The sequence below is a fragment of the Gilbertella persicaria genome (genome assembly GCF_025201335.1).
Source record: "Gilbertella persicaria strain CBS 190.32 chromosome Unknown B0P05scaffold_5, whole genome shotgun sequence".
Taxonomy (NCBI): Eukaryota; Fungi; Mucoromycota; class Mucoromycetes; order Mucorales; family Choanephoraceae; genus Gilbertella; species Gilbertella persicaria.
In genome coordinates this window covers 621,012-637,142 of record NW_026251966.1, presented here as the reverse complement: position 1 = coordinate 637,142, position 16,131 = coordinate 621,012, and the positions used below count along the sequence as shown (strand labels likewise).

The 16,131-nt window shown below is 39.3% G+C and overlaps 9 protein-coding genes across 9 annotated transcripts; 4 read left to right on the top strand and 5 right to left on the bottom strand.

Annotated features, from left to right (window-relative positions):
* Positions 1-47: 47 nt before the first annotated feature.
* On the bottom strand, positions 48-3,756 carry B0P05DRAFT_527663 (uncharacterized protein). The gene is made up of 5 exons (XM_051576566.1): positions 2,509-3,756; positions 2,333-2,434; positions 2,062-2,277; positions 757-1,981; positions 48-713 (listed from the first exon to the last, which is right to left on the bottom strand). Exons 1-5 carry the CDS (start codon positions 3,589-3,591, stop codon positions 265-267), a joined length of 3,075 nt encoding a protein of 1,024 aa, XP_051438559.1. The 5' UTR covers positions 3,592-3,756; the 3' UTR covers positions 48-264.
* A 6-nt stretch (positions 3,757-3,762) lies between these two features.
* On the top strand, positions 3,763-5,595 carry B0P05DRAFT_266156 (quinon protein alcohol dehydrogenase-like superfamily). Its single transcript, XM_051573384.1, has 3 exons — positions 3,763-5,158; positions 5,219-5,446; positions 5,504-5,595. The coding sequence occupies exons 1-3, from the start codon at positions 3,934-3,936 to the stop codon at positions 5,542-5,544; spliced, it is 1,494 nt and encodes a 497-aa protein (XP_051438558.1). The 5' UTR covers positions 3,763-3,933; the 3' UTR covers positions 5,545-5,595.
* Positions 5,360-6,638, top strand: B0P05DRAFT_266095 (Endonuclease/exonuclease/phosphatase). Its single transcript, XM_051573383.1, has one exon. The coding sequence runs from the start codon at positions 5,556-5,558 to the stop codon at positions 6,588-6,590; it is 1,035 nt and encodes a 344-aa protein (XP_051438557.1). The 5' UTR covers positions 5,360-5,555; the 3' UTR covers positions 6,591-6,638.
* A 48-nt stretch (positions 6,639-6,686) lies between these two features.
* On the bottom strand, positions 6,687-7,384 carry B0P05DRAFT_568825 (glutathione S-transferase; the record flags this gene model as incomplete). The annotated part of the gene is made up of 3 exons (XM_051581217.1): positions 6,687-7,048; positions 7,116-7,274; positions 7,330-7,384. The coding sequence occupies 3 exons, from the start codon at positions 7,382-7,384 to the stop codon at positions 6,687-6,689; spliced, it is 576 nt and encodes a 191-aa protein (XP_051438556.1).
* Positions 7,385-8,076: 692 nt separating this feature from the next.
* On the bottom strand, positions 8,077-8,840 carry B0P05DRAFT_568824 (40S ribosomal protein S8; the record flags this gene model as incomplete). The annotated part of the gene is made up of 4 exons (XM_051581216.1): positions 8,077-8,596; positions 8,648-8,689; positions 8,737-8,767; positions 8,837-8,840. 4 exons carry the CDS (start codon positions 8,838-8,840, stop codon positions 8,077-8,079), a joined length of 597 nt encoding a protein of 198 aa, XP_051438555.1.
* A 15-nt stretch (positions 8,841-8,855) lies between these two features.
* On the bottom strand, positions 8,856-11,382 carry B0P05DRAFT_265792 (uncharacterized protein). The gene is made up of 7 exons (XM_051573381.1): positions 11,020-11,382; positions 10,916-10,969; positions 10,820-10,865; positions 10,657-10,772; positions 10,484-10,611; positions 9,158-10,437; positions 8,856-9,100 (listed from the first exon to the last, which is right to left on the bottom strand). The coding sequence occupies exons 1-7, from the start codon at positions 11,086-11,088 to the stop codon at positions 9,096-9,098; spliced, it is 1,698 nt and encodes a 565-aa protein (XP_051438554.1). The 5' UTR covers positions 11,089-11,382; the 3' UTR covers positions 8,856-9,095.
* Positions 11,383-11,503: 121 nt separating this feature from the next.
* B0P05DRAFT_463227 (glycoside hydrolase superfamily) lies at positions 11,504-13,392 on the top strand (the record flags this gene model as incomplete). Its single annotated transcript, XM_051574155.1, has 2 exons — positions 11,504-11,616; positions 11,658-13,392. 2 exons carry the CDS (start codon positions 11,504-11,506, stop codon positions 13,390-13,392), a joined length of 1,848 nt encoding a protein of 615 aa, XP_051438553.1.
* B0P05DRAFT_266067 (UbiE/COQ5 methyltransferase) lies at positions 13,381-14,442 on the bottom strand. Its single transcript, XM_051573382.1, has 4 exons — positions 14,251-14,442; positions 14,057-14,206; positions 13,867-14,004; positions 13,381-13,813 (listed from the first exon to the last, which is right to left on the bottom strand). Exons 1-4 carry the CDS (start codon positions 14,405-14,407, stop codon positions 13,389-13,391), a joined length of 870 nt encoding a protein of 289 aa, XP_051438552.1. The 5' UTR covers positions 14,408-14,442; the 3' UTR covers positions 13,381-13,388.
* Positions 14,443-14,876: 434 nt separating this feature from the next.
* On the top strand, positions 14,877-15,990 carry B0P05DRAFT_527611 (thioredoxin reductase). The gene is made up of 2 exons (XM_051576565.1): positions 14,877-14,939; positions 14,987-15,990. The coding sequence occupies exons 1-2, from the start codon at positions 14,891-14,893 to the stop codon at positions 15,910-15,912; spliced, it is 975 nt and encodes a 324-aa protein (XP_051438551.1). The 5' UTR covers positions 14,877-14,890; the 3' UTR covers positions 15,913-15,990.
* Positions 15,991-16,131: the final 141 nt, after the last annotated feature.

Here is a 16,131-nt window from a genome sequence, read left to right as displayed (position 1 = left end):
GAGAGAAAAGGAAAAAAAAAACAAAAAAAAAAAACAAAAAGAAAAGAATGTTTAAATACTATGCATACGTACATTATCATCAGACTAAATTTAGTTGTATGCAAACTTGACAATGTCGTCAATGATTTATATTAAGGAATAAATTATTAAGCATTAAGGGAGAAACTAGAATCATTGGAGAGGGTTAAATCATCTACATCTTCATCGTCATCTTCATCCAATACAGGTGGGCCTAAATAGACACTATGAGATTGATATAACAACTTAAAATGGCTTACCATCCATATGCTTCTCCAGATCTACAATGGCATTGGGTGCACCATCCATATAATTCACACTGTTACGATTACTTCGACCATGTTCTTCACGAAGACGCAGTGTTGTACTTCTGCTCAGACCAGGCGCACTCTCTTCTTCTTCTTCTTTGTCATCATTATCGTCTTCAATCATACGGGGTGCTGCATCACCGTCTTTGGTGATCCAGAAGATATATTCAAATTCACTCATAAATAGATTAAAGATAGTGGCAGGAATACCCAAAGTAGGTGAAAACACAATACTGACGTTACGCATAGTCATCTTGTTGACATCTGAATGTTGTACTACACGAATCAAATGAGCAGTCAATGCTCTCAAAAGTGTATAATTGGCTAAAGGCAGTAGTGATACAAGGCGACCTAATTCATTCACTCTGTCTTTACGGTCCAAGAGATCTGCATGGTGTGAGTTGTAACCCTATGATTTGTCTTGACTTACCAATCACATGTAAAAAGTCAATACGGTGTTCTCTTGTCAATACACTAGTGGGTAATTCACGTAACCACATTTTAAGTAGACCAGCAACAACATGCACATCATAGTCATCTTTGGTAGCCATCAAATTCACATCCCCTTCTTGATTAAAGCGTTCTCGTAACGCCTTTTGTGTTGAATTACTGCCACTAAGACGATAGATACCTTCTTCCATCACAGCATTCATCGCATCCAGGTATTCAATACAACGATACACCACAGCAGGTAATTCATAACCCTCAGATACCCTTGAGATACGCACTGCTTCTTCCAAGGGCACACCAAAGACTTGCTTGGATGGTTTAGGTAGACTGGGTGTTTCTTCTTGTTTGCGTTGACGGTCATTTTGTTCATGCGAGGATCTGGACAGAAAGCCACGGAATCCAGAAGGATTGCTGGTAGTAGTAGTAGAAGAAGAAGAAGAATTCGATGGAGCAGGACGAGGTGTTGTTTGTTGTGGTTGTCCTTCTTCTGTAGTGTTGTTGAACAACATCTTCTTACCCCAGAATGTCATACGATGGGCTTTATTTCTCGCCTTTTTTTCGGGCTCGAGTGATTCAGTAGGTGAATCTTCTCTAGGCAAAATGGTGGGTGATACAGCACGACGTAATGGATCTGCGGGAGGTGGTTGTTCAATCAGATTACTCATACTACTACGACGCACAATAGGAGGACGAGGCTGTAGATTGAGGTTACTGGGACTACTACGCTGATCTAGACTGACACGCCCCGCTTCATACGAACTCCATGTGTTGTACTGTACACTGGGTAAAGAAGAAGAAAGCTGGCTGTCTTCTTCAGCATGTGGAGGCACACTCAACTTGTCCATGTCTGCCTGACTGCTGTTGTCTAATTTCATGTGGCTGATAGGCTGAGCAGAAATAGCACGGATTTCACCTTTGGATAGTTTGCGAGGCTTCTCTGCCTTCTTCTTCTTGTAGACAACATCTTCTTCCACAATACTGATGTTCTGTAATAAGGCATGAACCCAATTATCACGATCATCATCTGAATTGGCACATAGGATATGACGCACACTGTGACTTGAGCCCACACGTTTCTGTTCGACAATCAAGAAAGCATGGCGATAGACACTGTTGGATTCTTCATTGGCAGGAGAAGAACCGTGCATTTGAGTACCAATTTGTGCATTGGTCAGTCGAATAGAGCCAAGTTGAGTGCCTTCTTTCTAACACAAATAAGATCAACATGGTGTACACACACACACACACACACACACACACACACACAAAATGGGCTTTTGCTTACCGATTCATAGTATTCAAGGACAGATTCGTTCAGGACAAAGTAACGGGTTTTCCAACCACCGAAATTCTTGCCGCGTTTTGTCAAATAGCCTTCTTTCTGACCCGCAGCTTGGAACACTTTGGTGTCTACTACATTTGTACTCAAGAATTCACATAGATCAGAAGGATCCTCTAGTGATAAAGAGATAACATGTTGAAGGTATTGTTCCAATGCAGCCTAAGTAGACGTTTAGAAAAGTTTTTTTTTTCTTTTTTTTTTTGCTGGTCATTACCTTTCTTTGATCTACTTTGGTAGGTGCATTATTTGAAAATAAGGCTTTATCAGGCAATTTGCCAATTTTACCACTAACAGCACGATTCCTTTGAGTTTTTAACTAAAATAAATTGATTAATTTATTTTTTTGTAACCCTTATTTTTTTTTTTTTTTTTTTTTTTTTTTTTTTTTACCTTTGTATCGAGACTTAAAAAGTCCGAATAAAGCTTTTCCACACGCCAACGTTCCTCAAATCGGTGTGTATCATCCTCACGATAATGGCCTACAGACACAATAAAGGACACAACTTCTTTACCCTTATCGTTAGGCTTAATATTAGATCCGACTACTTTGACATGCACATTGGCCATATTGCCCATCAAAGCAGGCTTTTCTTCCTCTTCCTCTTCTTCCTGTTGGTGTAGATCGGTTAATGAATTCGTGGTGAATAATTGACTATGGCGTTTTTGTTGTGTGCTAGTGACATGAAGTGAATTAGAAATAGAATTAATTGTGGAAGTAGAAGTAGAAGCAGTCATAAGATTGGTATTGATGGATGCAGTAGAAGAAGAGAATGAAGGTGGAAGAGGAGGAGAAGCAGCACGCATGGTGGGATCATGTTCCAGGGCAGCGCGTGGAGGCGGCATCATGGAATCCCTTTGGCGTCTTCGGACTTCAAGCGAAGAAGAGGACTTACTAGGCGCAGGTAACATGTAGGGTGAATGACTTCTGCCATGATTAGGTAATGGAGCACTGTCTTTGCGCTGTTGATAACTTCGGGTGGGTGAATGAGGGCCAGGAGCAGGTGAGCCAGGAGAAGATCGACCATTGATGTCTTCCAAATTGCGTGCTGTCAAGTACGACTCTGGTTCTTCCATGCGTTGTTCAATGCCTTGTTTGTTGAATATCTCGTCCGGTCTTTCTTTCAGAGGACGATAAGGTGAGCGAGGAGGTGGCATAGGTGTGGTTGTATAAGACTCGATAGGAGAAGGTGTGGTTTCACTATTCGGTGTAGAAGCGTCATCTGCCTCTGCTATTTCACGCAGTGCCTGAGGTGAGATCAAGAGTGAAGTCACACGTTGCTTGCGAGTCATTTCTTTCTCGAGTAGATGGAGTTGGTCTTGTAGACCATCTCGTTCTGCTGACAGTCTGACATTGTCCTTTTGGAGATTTTGAATCATGGCACGCTGTTTTTCAATGATTTTCCAAAGTTGATCATTCTGTGAACGTAAATGAGAAATCTCATCTTGTCCATAGCTCACAATAGGTTGCGACATAATAAAGTATTAAAAAGAGTGGAAGGGGTTCAAAATTGAAGAAAAAAGAGTAAAGTAGATATCTATATATATATAAAGAAAAAGAAATAGAAAAGAAAAAGAAAAAGAGAGAGAAAGAGAGGAGAGAGAGAGGGGTTATATAGATATCAGGGAGGGACAAATGGGTGAAGGGGAGGAAGGTAAATATGATAGGAGCACATTGAATTGACAACTTTTGAATGTTGTACAAAGTAAAAAGATCAATGTTGCGCAAAAAAAGCGGTTGTGCGTGCGTGTGTGACATTAAAAAAAGAGTTTATTTGTGGTTTATGCCTTTTTCTTTTTGATTCGGAACATAAACATATGAATCTTCCTAAACTACAGGAAACGATTGACATACCTAAAGAATTGCCTATTTCTCGCCTTGTACTCAATATACCGAGATCTTATTCTTTAGATGATCATGTACTACGCTACCATCGTCGTCGTCATCTTCAACTCAATAAAGAGGACGAAGAAGGACTTTCAAGGTCATTTTCAGTAGGCACTAAAGAAGAGATGAATCACCCATTTGACGCGCCTATTCACAGTGCAGAACAATACAGTTACCCTGATACGACACATACAACAGAGGCGCCTCCTTTACTAGATCATGAAATTCGTATTCCAAATCAATATGGTACAATTCATGCAATGGCTGTACAAGGATCAGTCATTGTGATTGGCACATCGCATAACCATATCCATGCATTCCATATACAAGAGATCTCAGAAGCTTTGTTTAGTACTGTCATACCTTCACCCATCACTATTCCTGTGGCATCCAACACACTCATAGATTCAATCAGGTGTCTTTGTTTTTCACCTACTTTTCGAGACACTGCTGTTGTCTGGGCTGGTACAGAGAATGGCTCTATACTAGCTAAGCATATGGAGACAGGTGAAGTCAGGACCAGGAAAATCACAGACTATCCCATCAATCACATTCTTCGGCATCGTAATACTGAATTATGGACTATGGATACAGCAGGGAATTTAACTATCTGGCCCATGAGTATTGAAGAATGCTTTTCAGATACTTTACCCGAGCATTTTCGAGTGCGCCCATGTATACATCATGTTGCGTTATCTAACAACAGATTATGGACATGTCTAGAAAAGACAGTGGATTGTTTTGATCGGACTACGGGTTCAGTTGTATCATTTACCATAGACCAGGAGACAGTCGGAGAAATTGTCCAGTTAATGGTCTATCCAGACACAATCTATACTGTCCATGCAACAGGTCAAATCAACATCTGGGATGAAACCACATTCGAAAAGAAGCAATGTGTCTCTATTTCCACAGACCAGATAACAACTGCTGTCACTGTAGACACACATTATGTATGGATAGGGTTCTTGAATGGTAGCATTGCTATTTATAACACAAAGTCAGATCCATGGATCACTGTCAAAGTATGGCATGCTCATACGCATGCGGTGACTCATTTGGAAGTGGATGCGTTGTCCAGTACGACAGTGGTTAGTATGGATGTCGAGGGCCATATTGCTGTTTGGGATGGACTATTATCGGATTATTGGATAGGTTAGAAGTAAGTTGAGGTGATATCATAGTCTCTCTGACACACAGTTTTGTTATGGCCAGAACAACATATGTTGACTCGAGTCAATGATTACTGTACTTTCTCTCCTATTCAAGCCATGATTTGTTCATGGAATATGGATGCTGTGAAACCAGAAGCTTTGACAGACATCGACAAAGAAAAGATCTTGGAGTGGTTAAATGGTATGCAGAGTCCTGATATTATCATGATTGGCGTACAAGAAATTGTGGATCTCGGCTCAAAGACATTGACGGCGAGTAAGTTTCATGGTACTGTATTCTTTCTTCTTCTTCTTATATATTGTCAGAATCATTACTTTCGATCAGTAAAAAGATTGAGACCATTGAAGAAGCAGATGAACTCTTGACGCATCGCTATATGCTTTGGTATGATTATTTCAAAAGTGCGATCAACACCAATTTCGGCGAAAACAGTTACAAGATCATCAAGACAGACCAGCTTGTCGGTCTATTCACTTGTTTGTTTGTCAAGACAGAAATTGAACCACGTATCCATCAATGCGATTCCACTGTAGTCAAGACTGGATTTCGGGTCATGAACAAGAGTCTTCATGGCAATAAAGGAGGGATTGTGGTCCGACTGTTGATTGACGATACATCCCTTTGTTTTATCAATTGCCATTTAGCTGCTGGGCAGTGTAACTTACTTTCACGAAACGCAGATATGGACGGTATCTTGCATTCGGCTCAATTTTCAGCATGTATAGCGACCGATCAAGAAGGGTTTCCTGACCCATTTCTTCAACAGGTCGTGTTCAAGAACCATTCTGACGGAAGTCATGTCTTGGATCATGAAACTTGTTTCTTTAGTGGTGATTTAAATTATCGCGTTGAGTTGCCTCGAGAAGATGTCTTGAAATCAATCGAGACACATCCAAAACTTGAGGCTTGGGAGACACTTCAACAATACGATCAACTCAAACAACAGCAGGCCACCAATCCCATGTTTCGTTGCTTGGGGTTTAAAGAAGCGCCTATTTTGTTTGATCCGACATACAAGTATGAACGAGGCACTGAAGAGTACGACACGTCTGAAAAGAAACGAGTGCCTGCTTGGTGTGATCGTATTCTGTATAGAGCACCTGCGAATGTGACAAATGTCTACTATCGTCGTCACGAGGTGAAGGCATCCGACCATCGTCCTGTAAGTGCTGGGTTTACCTTTCCTGTCAAGACAATCGATCATGCTCAGATGAACAAGGCAAAAGAACAACTTCAAGTAGAATGGAAACTGCAGGTGTTTAAGCATACACAAGAAGCAAAAGTGCGGTTTGTGATGCATTATGATTTGTGCGACGAAAAAGAGGCATGGGATCGATTAGATAAATCTGAATGGGATGCAGAAAAAGTAGTGATGGATTTGTACCGCGACAAAGGTGCTTGTATTGCTTAATAATAATAAAAAGAAACTCTTTATGAATACTGGTTTTATAATCACTCGAAATACTTATCACGTAGTCAAATAATGAAAGGATCATATACATAGTGTCTATTTTCTATCAGTAGCAAGATATTTCTTGAGGTTAGGTCTATTCTGGATAGCCTCAATAAAGGCAGCCAAGTGAGGGTGAGTGGATTTGAAGTCTGAAGCTTCAAAAGCAGAAGCATCGTCTTCCAAGTAGTGGTAGAGGAAGAAGTCAGCATAAGACACTTCTTCACCAAGCAAATAGGGTCCTGGCTTGCTGCCCAAGATTCGTTCATAGGTCTCGAATGCTTGAGGACGGTCGACTTCATTGTATTTTTGAGTTAGCTGTTCAATTCCTCTGAAATTAGCTGCTGCCCAACGAGTGATATCATCTGTCACAGTATCAGCATAGGCATCTACCAATTGTGCTTCGTCTTCGTCCTTGCCTTGATACTTGTCGAGTTTTTTTGGAAATAAAGCGCATGATAGGTGCAGTGTTGCCATAGTATTTACCATCAATGGTAATGTAAGGCAAGGTGGGCTTGTGAATGCCTTGAGCTATCAGTTTTTCCTTTTGTATTCCCCATTCTTCAAAAGTGCATCTGTCATATTCAAAGTCTACACCAGCATCTTCGAGCAATAAGCGAACGTATTCACCACGACCCAAGGTAGCTAAAATAACACTGTTTAGTTATAGAAAAAAAGCAAAGAAATCATTGGTACTTACTTTTCCCCTTAACTTGAGTAAAATAATAAAGCTTGAGGTTGCTAAGTCCAGACATGTTGCGTAAAAGAGTAATAATGAATGTATGCGTCTTTCTTGGACCTTTTGTACTGTTTTCTTTTTCAGTCTCAGAAAATCTGGATAAAATATCGGCATCTGAGCATAAAACTCTAAAATAAAATAAAAAAAAAAAAAAGCGACACTCTTCAAGAAAAGACAAATAATTACAAATTAAGATTTACAGCATCAAAGTAGCCCACACTGTAATTGAAATGAGACAAGAATAGTCAAGTATGTGAAGCAATTGATATTGAATAACATAGAAAGCCACGGTTTCATTGAAAAAAAAAATGCAAACTTTACACGAACTAACGGCAAAGAAAAGAAAAGTATTGATTCGACCTGAAGTACTCGAACAACATTTGCTTTAAAAATTAGAATTGACCAATGCTATCCAAAAAATCAATCTGCTTATAATAAACAAGAAAGTCAGCCGTCATGCGTTACACAGTTGACTCTGTTTAGTTTCATTGTTCCTAATCTGAAAGCCATTTTAATAAAGTAAAATAACTGTCAATAGAGGTAAAAGAAAGCTCGAAAAGGCTCCTGAATATTTCTTAGTCCGTGTACCAAGTGTTTGCCAAAAAGAAAGAGGGAAGAAGCTTAGTCTGTAACTCACAGTTTAGTGGGGCATACTTAAGAAAATTTGTAAATAAGCATAATGTCACCATATACAATATTGTTATCTTTTTATTTACGAGACTTGATTTTACGAAGGTAGAACTCCAGTTCCTTACCTTCAAGAATATAGCCATCACAACGACCTGATTGACCTGGACGAGAGCTAATGACAGCATAAAGACGGCCAGCATGGAATTGATCGTTTAAAAGAGGATCAATCGTAGCATCGCGAGCAACTAATTTTTTTTCTACGGCTTTTGATTTCTTCTCTTCTTTCACTTCGTCAACAACCTTTTTTTTACCAAGAGAAGTAGCATAATGAGATTCAAACCATTGGCGGAAAGGTGTAGCATCAATCTGAATCACAGCACCTTTGACTAATGTGTTGGTACGAACCAATTCATTGTTGGAAGCATTGTAAACAACAGTCAAGAGACGAGTCTTACAAGATATACCTTCAGAACCCCAAGAGAAATTACCGGATTCAAGACGAAGAGCTCGACGTTTGACGTTACCACCACGGACACGAACAAGGTGAATACGCTTAGCTCCTAACTTTGTATTGGCTGATTGACGACCTAATTCAAACCTATATTCATTGTCAATCATGCTGATCTCGTCTTCATTTTTGCTGTCTTACTTTCTCTTCTTTCTGTACTGATCGCGTCTGGCACCTGTAGCACTAAAAGCATATTAGTTCATCCATGATCTGGTTCATTTACCACTTACGATCGCTTATGGCGGGAATCACGGCTAATACCTAATGCGAATAATAAGTGTTTAAGATGGATGGATGGATGGATAGATGAGTGGATCTAGATGGGCTTACCCATTGTATTTAGTGTTTCCTAAAAGGGGGTGGTGGAGAGTATGATATGGTACAGTAGGGAAGTGTGTAAGTATGTGTGTGTGACTCAATTTCCTTTTTTGTATATCGATAAATTCATGCAAGAGAGAAAGTTTATTCTAAATAAACAAACTATCTACCTGAATACTTGCTTCTTTGCGCGATATAGTATAGGCCAGTATGTTGCCACTATAATAGAACAAGAAGATTTGATATGCTACTGGTGAATACCGTTCTGCTTTTACTCTTTTCACAGTCATGCCTATATACGGTCATTATGAGTGACATTCAGTGTCTTCTTACCGTAAAGTGGTGTGGATTCCAATACGCTGGCTGGAAGGTAACATTCGTTGTTAAACATACAATGCTGTATTCCATCATTGAATTCAACTTGTAATACGCGCATTAATGCCACTGTCCCTTTTTGGCTGGCTGCAACAAACAGCTCCAATTCAGGCAACCATTCAACCATATTCATGCGGTCCAGAATACTCAACAGTTGGTCTTGTCGTACATCTACTTTACTAAGCAGATTGTGCTCCGCACGAATCTTTTTCATGCGAGGTAAAGTAGAATTCAACAAAATCACATCTTTAGCTGTTGTCATCATTAAATACTCTTGTAGGTTACTGTGTGTTGGCTGTGGTCTTGTCTTGATAATGTCAGGTATTATATAAGAAGGTAAATTGGGTGGTGGAGTGAGTTCATATCTATCGTCTTCATTGTCTGATATGTCTTGATCCATGTCATTTAGTGATTCTCTTGCTGTTTCATTTAATCGCTGTTGTAACATATTTCGTACTCTATCCATATCAAAATCATAAGGTATAGCTGTATCACCCGGTGAAGGCAAATCACCCCAACTATCTTCGTCTTCTTCATCTTCATCTTCATCTTCATCTTCTTCCTCTTCCTCTTCCTCTTCCTCTTCTTCCTCTTCCTCTTCCTCTTCCTCTTCATCTTCCTCTTCTTCCTCTTCTCCACCCATTGTTATAAAATCTTGGTATTCTTGCTCCATATCCAATAGTTCTTGATCTAGTGTATCATCATCTTGATAAATCTCGAAATCAATGGATTCTTCGTCTAAATCAAGTTCGTGAGATACAGACATAGGATAAGCAGGACTTGAAGCAGAATGACACAATCCCAAATTCAATAAAGAAGTTGACCTTCCTTGATAATGTCTTCTCGAAAACGCCTTATTTAACTCTTTATCTACACATCGAGTATATTTTAAAGTAGACGGTTGAATAAACTTGACAGACCAATACCACAATGATTGATCTCCTGAAGATGATGATTTATGTATGATTTCTTGCCTTGTCTTGAGATCCCAAATACGGCAACTGGCATCAATAGAAGCACTAGCTAAATATCGACCTGTAGCATTGAAATCCACACAAGGAATATTATGATGATGGCCTTCTAATTCAATCCTTTCAGTGTTGCCTAACCATAGGTTGGGTTGTTGTGGACCAAAGAAATTAAACATAGACATATTATAGACTGTGATCTTGAAATTGTTTGCAGAGACAGCTAACAAGCCATCATGAATAGCAATACCCCAAGTAGAAATATGATTTCTATTCTCTATCAATCCTAGGGCAATAATATCAGTAGTATACTTACTGAATGACAAGAGGAGGTGCATGTATGTCCTCTGTTTTCCATATACAAATCTCTCCATTTTCAGCTACAGTCACCACAATCTCTTGTCCAAACATACTGCCTACTTTGACTGCATTGATAATAAAGGGCTACTAGCATCAATAAAGCCTCTTTTATTATTATTTTTGACTTACTGAATCTGAATTGCCTAGTGCTGCATCTACATGAGGATGAATGAGTGTCTTGATAGGGTCCTTAAAAGAAGATCGAATGGTGTCCAGTGCATATACTTGGAGTCGATAATTGATGGCTTATATCATATGAAAACAATGTCCTCCTAACTACTCACTTACCCACATAGAATGTACAAGGCAATACATGGCTTACAGCGCACAGGTTCATTCTCTAGGCATATAATAAGCATAGAAGAATTAGGAAAAAGTAAACACTCACCCACAACATGCCCGTCGACAAATTAATACTAGACTTGTCTTGCAGTAGATTAACCTACATAAAGCAAGTTTAGAACTTGACATTCGCTTTAAATATATACATGCATTCAACAGATCGTAGTCTTCTAATACACTGTCTACTGATTTCTCCCATTCATGATGACCTCTGCTCATAGTGCAAAGATAAAATCGAAAAGAAAAATCTTACTGCGCTTATCCATTCTCAGCCTTCTCTCTCTTGTCGTCATGATAGCATGATGGTTTATGCACTTCCTTTTTTTTTCTTTTTTTTTATACAAATATGCTATTGGTGTACATTCTTCTTTTTTTATCTTACTTTGCCATGGCCACTCCTTTGTTTAAAGCAATCCAAACTATTACTAGTGTGCATATTGCTTATACAGCAAATAAGACACGCGTAGATCTTCAGTTACCACTGTCAACAAGTCTAGGTCAGTTTGAGATACATCAACATATTCATACACTCGATACAGACAGCTACCAGATTCGTTGGGAAATTACACCTCAAGTCGATATTGACTGGCATCAATTGGAATTTCATTTAGAAGCTGATTTACAAGATCAGGTCATGTTGGCAGAAGGGTTTCAGTGCTGGAGCACAACTCAAGAAATGGACCGTTATTCTCGACTTGCTTCTATTCCTCGCGTTGTGTCATGGGTAACTCAGTTCAACCTTCAAGGGTAAGTCTTATGCTATCTCAAACATCGACTCATCTTTGCAGAGATTACGACTTTTTTGATTATGCAGGTAAACCAGGTCAGATCCATGCTACAGGGTATACATATTTTCGTCATACACCATCCAATGCCATTGTATTTGTTGGTTCAACAACCGAAGGATCAGGCTATACTTACTTGAAATCGGATCTAAACATCAATAAGATGAGCATCTACAAGGATATTGAAGGCAAAAGGCTCTCTAAAGGGCAGTCACTCACGATCGAATTGTATGTGGCCAAACGTGACCATGTAGCTGAACTCACGTCTGTCTGGCATCGTTATGCAGCTTATTATGATCCTGCCTGTCAATTTCAAAACCCGCGTCATCTCACAGGCTGGTCTTCTTGGTACAACTACTATGAAAAGGTAACTGAAAGGGATGTTCTCTCGAGTCTGGAAGCCTTTGATAAGCATCGATACCCCATTGATGTATTCCAGATTGACGATGGTTATGAATCGCACATTGGTGATTGGTTAGAGGTGAAATCCACTTTTCCTCGAGGCATGAAAGTGCTGGCACAGGACATCTCTCGCAAAGGATATCTGCCTGGTCTATGGTTGGCTCCTTTTGCAGTTGGGTTCAAGAGTAAGATTGTGCAAGAACATCCAGAATGGCTAGTCAAAGACGCAAATGGATCTTTAGTAGTAGCAGGACCGAATTGGGGTGGATTCTATGCAATCGACATTTACCATCCAGAAGCCAAGGCCTATTTGAAGCATGTGTTTGATCAAGTCATCGATGTCTGGGGATTCAAGCTGCTTAAATTAGATTTTTTGTTTGCTGCAGCCATGATACCTCGCTTGGGCAAATCGCGGGGTGAGATCATGTGGGATGCCATGGATCTGATTGTTGAATGGAATCAAAAGCGTGCACTTTTGTTAGGTTCAGGTGTGACATTACCTTCCACATGGGGTAGATTGGATTATTCTCGTGTCAGTAGTGATGCTTCTCCTTGGTGGGATCATACTGTTCTTAAACTAGCCAGTGTACGTGAACGTGTGGCTACTCTGAATGCAATGACATCTACATTGCATCGATGGCCTATGGCTTCTACTGTCTTTGGTAGTGATCCTGATGTGTTCTTTATTCGGTCTGACAACAACAAACTAACAGCAGAAGAAAAGCATACATTACTGGTCATTAATATTGTCTCTGGTCAATTGACACTCATGTCAGATAATGTCGATTTCTATAGCCCACAAGAACATCAACTCTACCGTTCCATTTTCCCTAAACCAGAAGCACAGATGCAGAGTGTGATTCAGATCAAACCTGATCTCTATCAAGCACAGTACACGTGTCGTGGCAGGGAATACCTGTTTTTCAGTAATCTGTCACCTTTGCCTCATACTGTCTTACTACCCATGAGTGCCACTGGTCAATACGATACATTCTTTGAGCATCGTAATGTGTTGCTGTATAAGAACAAGGTAGATTGGTTGCCTTCTCAGTCTCAAATATTCCTCAAGCCGCATGAAACGCGTACATTTTTCAAGACTTCAGACCTATTTATGGGTTCCACAGGCCATATTGTGCCTGGCACAGACATTGAACACATACAGGAAACAAAAGAAGGCTCGATTTATGTTACGATGGCAAGCATGTCAAAACACACAAGACTCTATTTCCGTATCCAAAACAGTCTGCCTATCATTTATATCAACAACCAGCGTATGCCTACTGAAAAGATCGAATGGAATGAACATATCTCTTTAGCCAAAGTTTTAATAAACTAAATTTTGAATCCACTATGGATAGAAGCCACGCCAAATGTAAGATCTTCATAGCCCTTCCCAATAGTCTTGAATCCAGCATCACGAATGATTTGTGCAAATTCTTCTTGAGGAGGAAACTTACGAATACTTTCGACCAAGTACTGGTAAGAGTCACGGTCACCTGCAATCACTTGACCCAAGGCAGGAATCACATCAAAGGAGTAAATATCATAGAATTTACCAATGATGGGGTTATCCACCCGACTGAATTCTAAGCACATAAATCGACCTCCCTTTTTTAATACACGATGGGCTTCTTTTACTACTCTGTCAACATGTGTGCAGTTACGAATGCCAAAAGCAATCGTGTATACATCCACAGATTCATCAGGAATTTCGTCTAAATGTTCAGCATTTTGAACCAAGAAACTTGCTTGGTTGGCTACAGACAGAATAAGAGAATAAACAAATAGACATACAAGAAATCAAACTTACTATGAGCATAAGGTGTTCTTTGAAATCGCTTTTCTCCTTCTCCCAACATATGAGGATTGATATCGACTAACTTGACGGTGGCTGTATTGTCATGGTGAATATTCTTACAATAGTCTAAAAATCTTAATGCAATATCACCTAACCCATATACTTGTCAATTCAACAGTAAAATGCATGGCTTCCTCCTTACCAGTGCCACCAGCAACATCTAAAAGCTTAGTACCTGGACCAGGTGCCATCGAACGAATAAATTCATCCTTCCAAATACGATGAATACCCATACTCATGGCATCATTCATCACATCGTATTTACCAGCTACATTAGCAAATACTTTGTGGACTATAGAAGGACAATTAAGTCATGATCAAAAGTAAAGTATTTACCTAATGATTCTTTTTCTTCTTCAGCTACATCACGAAATCCAAAATGAGTAGTTTTGTTTTGTTGTTGAAGACGAGGAATAGCAGTAGAGAACAAGGCACGACGAAAAGGTGTCTTGGCCAATTGTTGACGAGTGTGTTGGAAGATCAAGCGCGACATGAACAAGAAAGAATCCAAAAAAAAAAAAAATATTCAAGCATAGGCCCTAGTTATCAAATCAATCTCAGCATTATTTTTTATTTTTTATTTTTTGACAGCTTGTAAGTATATCTCAATACTAGATACTTCAACAGGAGACAGAAAGAATTATGTTGATACAAATCATTCCTATAATGACATGAAAATAAAGGATTTCTACTATAATAGAAAAGAAATTATGCAACAGGTATGTCACAACTGCAAACCTAAAATAAGTAAAATACTGTAAAGATAAAATGGTTTGTATTTCTTACTAATCTCAAACCTTGATATTTGATTTGTGATACAAAAATGCATATATCATTGGTTAAAATATTGGATTATAAATCATTCAATGACTTGTCTGATTGGTCATGTGTTTAAAGCCGAAAAGAAAAAAATGAGTATAAATACAGCAAGACATTTCTTTACTTTTCTCTTAACTCATTCATTTTATTATTTACTATGTCTCCTAACCATCATCGTGTTGCTATTATTGGCTCTGGTCCTGCAGGTAAGAGGGTTTTTGAGTAATATATGACATGTATTGACATGCTGTAGGCCATACTGCTGCTATTTATCTTGCTCGAGCACAAATGCAGCCTATTATGTTTGAAGGCATGATGGCCAATGGCTTTGCTCCTGGTGGGCAACTCACAACCACAACAGAAGTCGAGAATTTCCCTGGTTTTCCTACAGGCATTCAAGGTGGCGAATTGATGGACCGTATGCGTGAACAGTCTATCAATTGTGGCACTCTGATTGAAACCGAAACAATCACCAAAGTCAAGTCAAACACTCGTCCATTCCAACTCTGGCGTGAAGGCAGTGATGAAGACAGTGAACCTACAGATACAGCAGACGCTCTTATTTTTGCTACGGGTGCTTCTGCTAAACGCATGCATCTACCTGGTGAAGATAAGTACTGGCAAAATGGTATCTCTGCATGTGCCGTATGTGATGGCGCTATCCCTCTTTTTAGAAATAAGCCTCTTGTTGTAGTTGGTGGTGGCGATTCTGCTGCTGAAGAAGCCTTGTATTTGACTAAATATGCTTCTCAAGTGCATGTCTTGGTTCGTCGTGATGTCCTGCGTGCTTCTAAAGTAATGGGTGATCGTCTACTGAAGCATCCCAAGGTCACTGTCCATTTTGAAACTGAACCTATTGAATGCGTGGGTAATGGTGATGTCTTGACAGAAGTCTTGATTCGCAACACAAAGACAGGTGAAAATGGTGCAATTGAAGCAAGTGGATTGTTCTATGCTATTGGTCATACACCTGCTACTGGTTTACTAAAAGGTCAAGTTGATTTAGATGAAACAGGCTATATCAAAACGACACCTGGTTCTTCATTAACAAATGTGGAAGGCTTATTTGCTTGTGGTGATGTTCAAGACAAGATCTATCGTCAGGCCATTACTTCTGCAGGCTCTGGCTGTATGGCTGGCCTTGATGCTGAAAGATACTTAGCTGAACTTGAAGCATAAGATATAAATATTCCCCTTTTTATTTTATTTTATTTGTAACAATAGAGAAATAAACTCGCATTTATTTATGATTTTATAGTCAACTGTATTTTTATGGTTTATGCAGATAGTTACACAAATACAAATTGAACGCTATAAAATCAAGAAATAATGAACCTTTCTTTTTTTTTTGTTTTTTCTATCAACGATAAAAAAAAATGGATGCAAAAGCTCCACCAC

What these genes read in the sequence shown, in the direction of transcription:
- B0P05DRAFT_527663 (XM_051576566.1), bottom strand. Translation starts at nt 3,591, where the DNA reads ATGTCGCAACCTATTGTGAGCTATGGACAAGATGAGATTTCTCATTTA. An exon ending in CCAAAGTAGATCAAAGAAAG is followed by an intron (nt 2,278 to 2,332) that starts GTAATGACCAGC and finishes ACGTCTACTTAG; the next exon opens with GCTGCATTGGAACAATACCT. An exon ending in TCCTTGAATACTATGAATCG is followed by an intron (nt 1,982 to 2,061) that starts GTAAGCAAAAGC and finishes TATTTGTGTTAG; the next exon opens with AAAGAAGGCACTCAACTTGG.
- B0P05DRAFT_266156 (XM_051573384.1), top strand. Translation starts at nt 3,934, where the DNA reads ATGAATCTTCCTAAACTACAGGAAACGATTGACATACCTAAAGAATTG. An exon ending in ATTATCGGATTATTGGATAG is followed by an intron (nt 5,159 to 5,218) that starts GTTAGAAGTAAG and finishes TGTTATGGCCAG; the next exon opens with AACAACATATGTTGACTCGA. An exon ending in GACGGCGAGTAAGTTTCATG is followed by an intron (nt 5,447 to 5,503) that starts GTACTGTATTCT and finishes ACTTTCGATCAG; the next exon opens with TAAAAAGATTGAGACCATTG.
- B0P05DRAFT_266095 (XM_051573383.1), top strand. Translation starts at nt 5,556, where the DNA reads ATGCTTTGGTATGATTATTTCAAAAGTGCGATCAACACCAATTTCGGC.
- B0P05DRAFT_265792 (XM_051573381.1), bottom strand. Translation starts at nt 11,088, where the DNA reads ATGAGCAGAGGTCATCATGAATGGGAGAAATCAGTAGACAGTGTATTA. An exon ending in TGTCGACGGGCATGTTGTGG is followed by an intron (nt 10,866 to 10,915) that starts GTGAGTGTTTAC and finishes ATATGCCTAGAG; the next exon opens with AATGAACCTGTGCGCTGTAA. An exon ending in GCACCTCCTCTTGTCATTCA is followed by an intron (nt 10,438 to 10,483) that starts GTAAGTATACTA and finishes GATAGAGAATAG; the next exon opens with AAATCATATTTCTACTTGGG.
- B0P05DRAFT_266067 (XM_051573382.1), bottom strand. Translation starts at nt 14,407, where the DNA reads ATGTCGCGCTTGATCTTCCAACACACTCGTCAACAATTGGCCAAGACA. An exon ending in AGAAGAAAAAGAATCATTAG is followed by an intron (nt 14,207 to 14,250) that starts GTAAATACTTTA and finishes GTCCTTCTATAG; the next exon opens with TCCACAAAGTATTTGCTAAT. An exon ending in AGATGTTGCTGGTGGCACTG is followed by an intron (nt 14,005 to 14,056) that starts GTAAGGAGGAAG and finishes TATATGGGTTAG; the next exon opens with GTGATATTGCATTAAGATTT.
- B0P05DRAFT_527611 (XM_051576565.1), top strand. Translation starts at nt 14,891, where the DNA reads ATGTCTCCTAACCATCATCGTGTTGCTATTATTGGCTCTGGTCCTGCA. An exon ending in TATTGGCTCTGGTCCTGCAG is followed by an intron (nt 14,940 to 14,986) that starts GTAAGAGGGTTT and finishes GACATGCTGTAG; the next exon opens with GCCATACTGCTGCTATTTAT.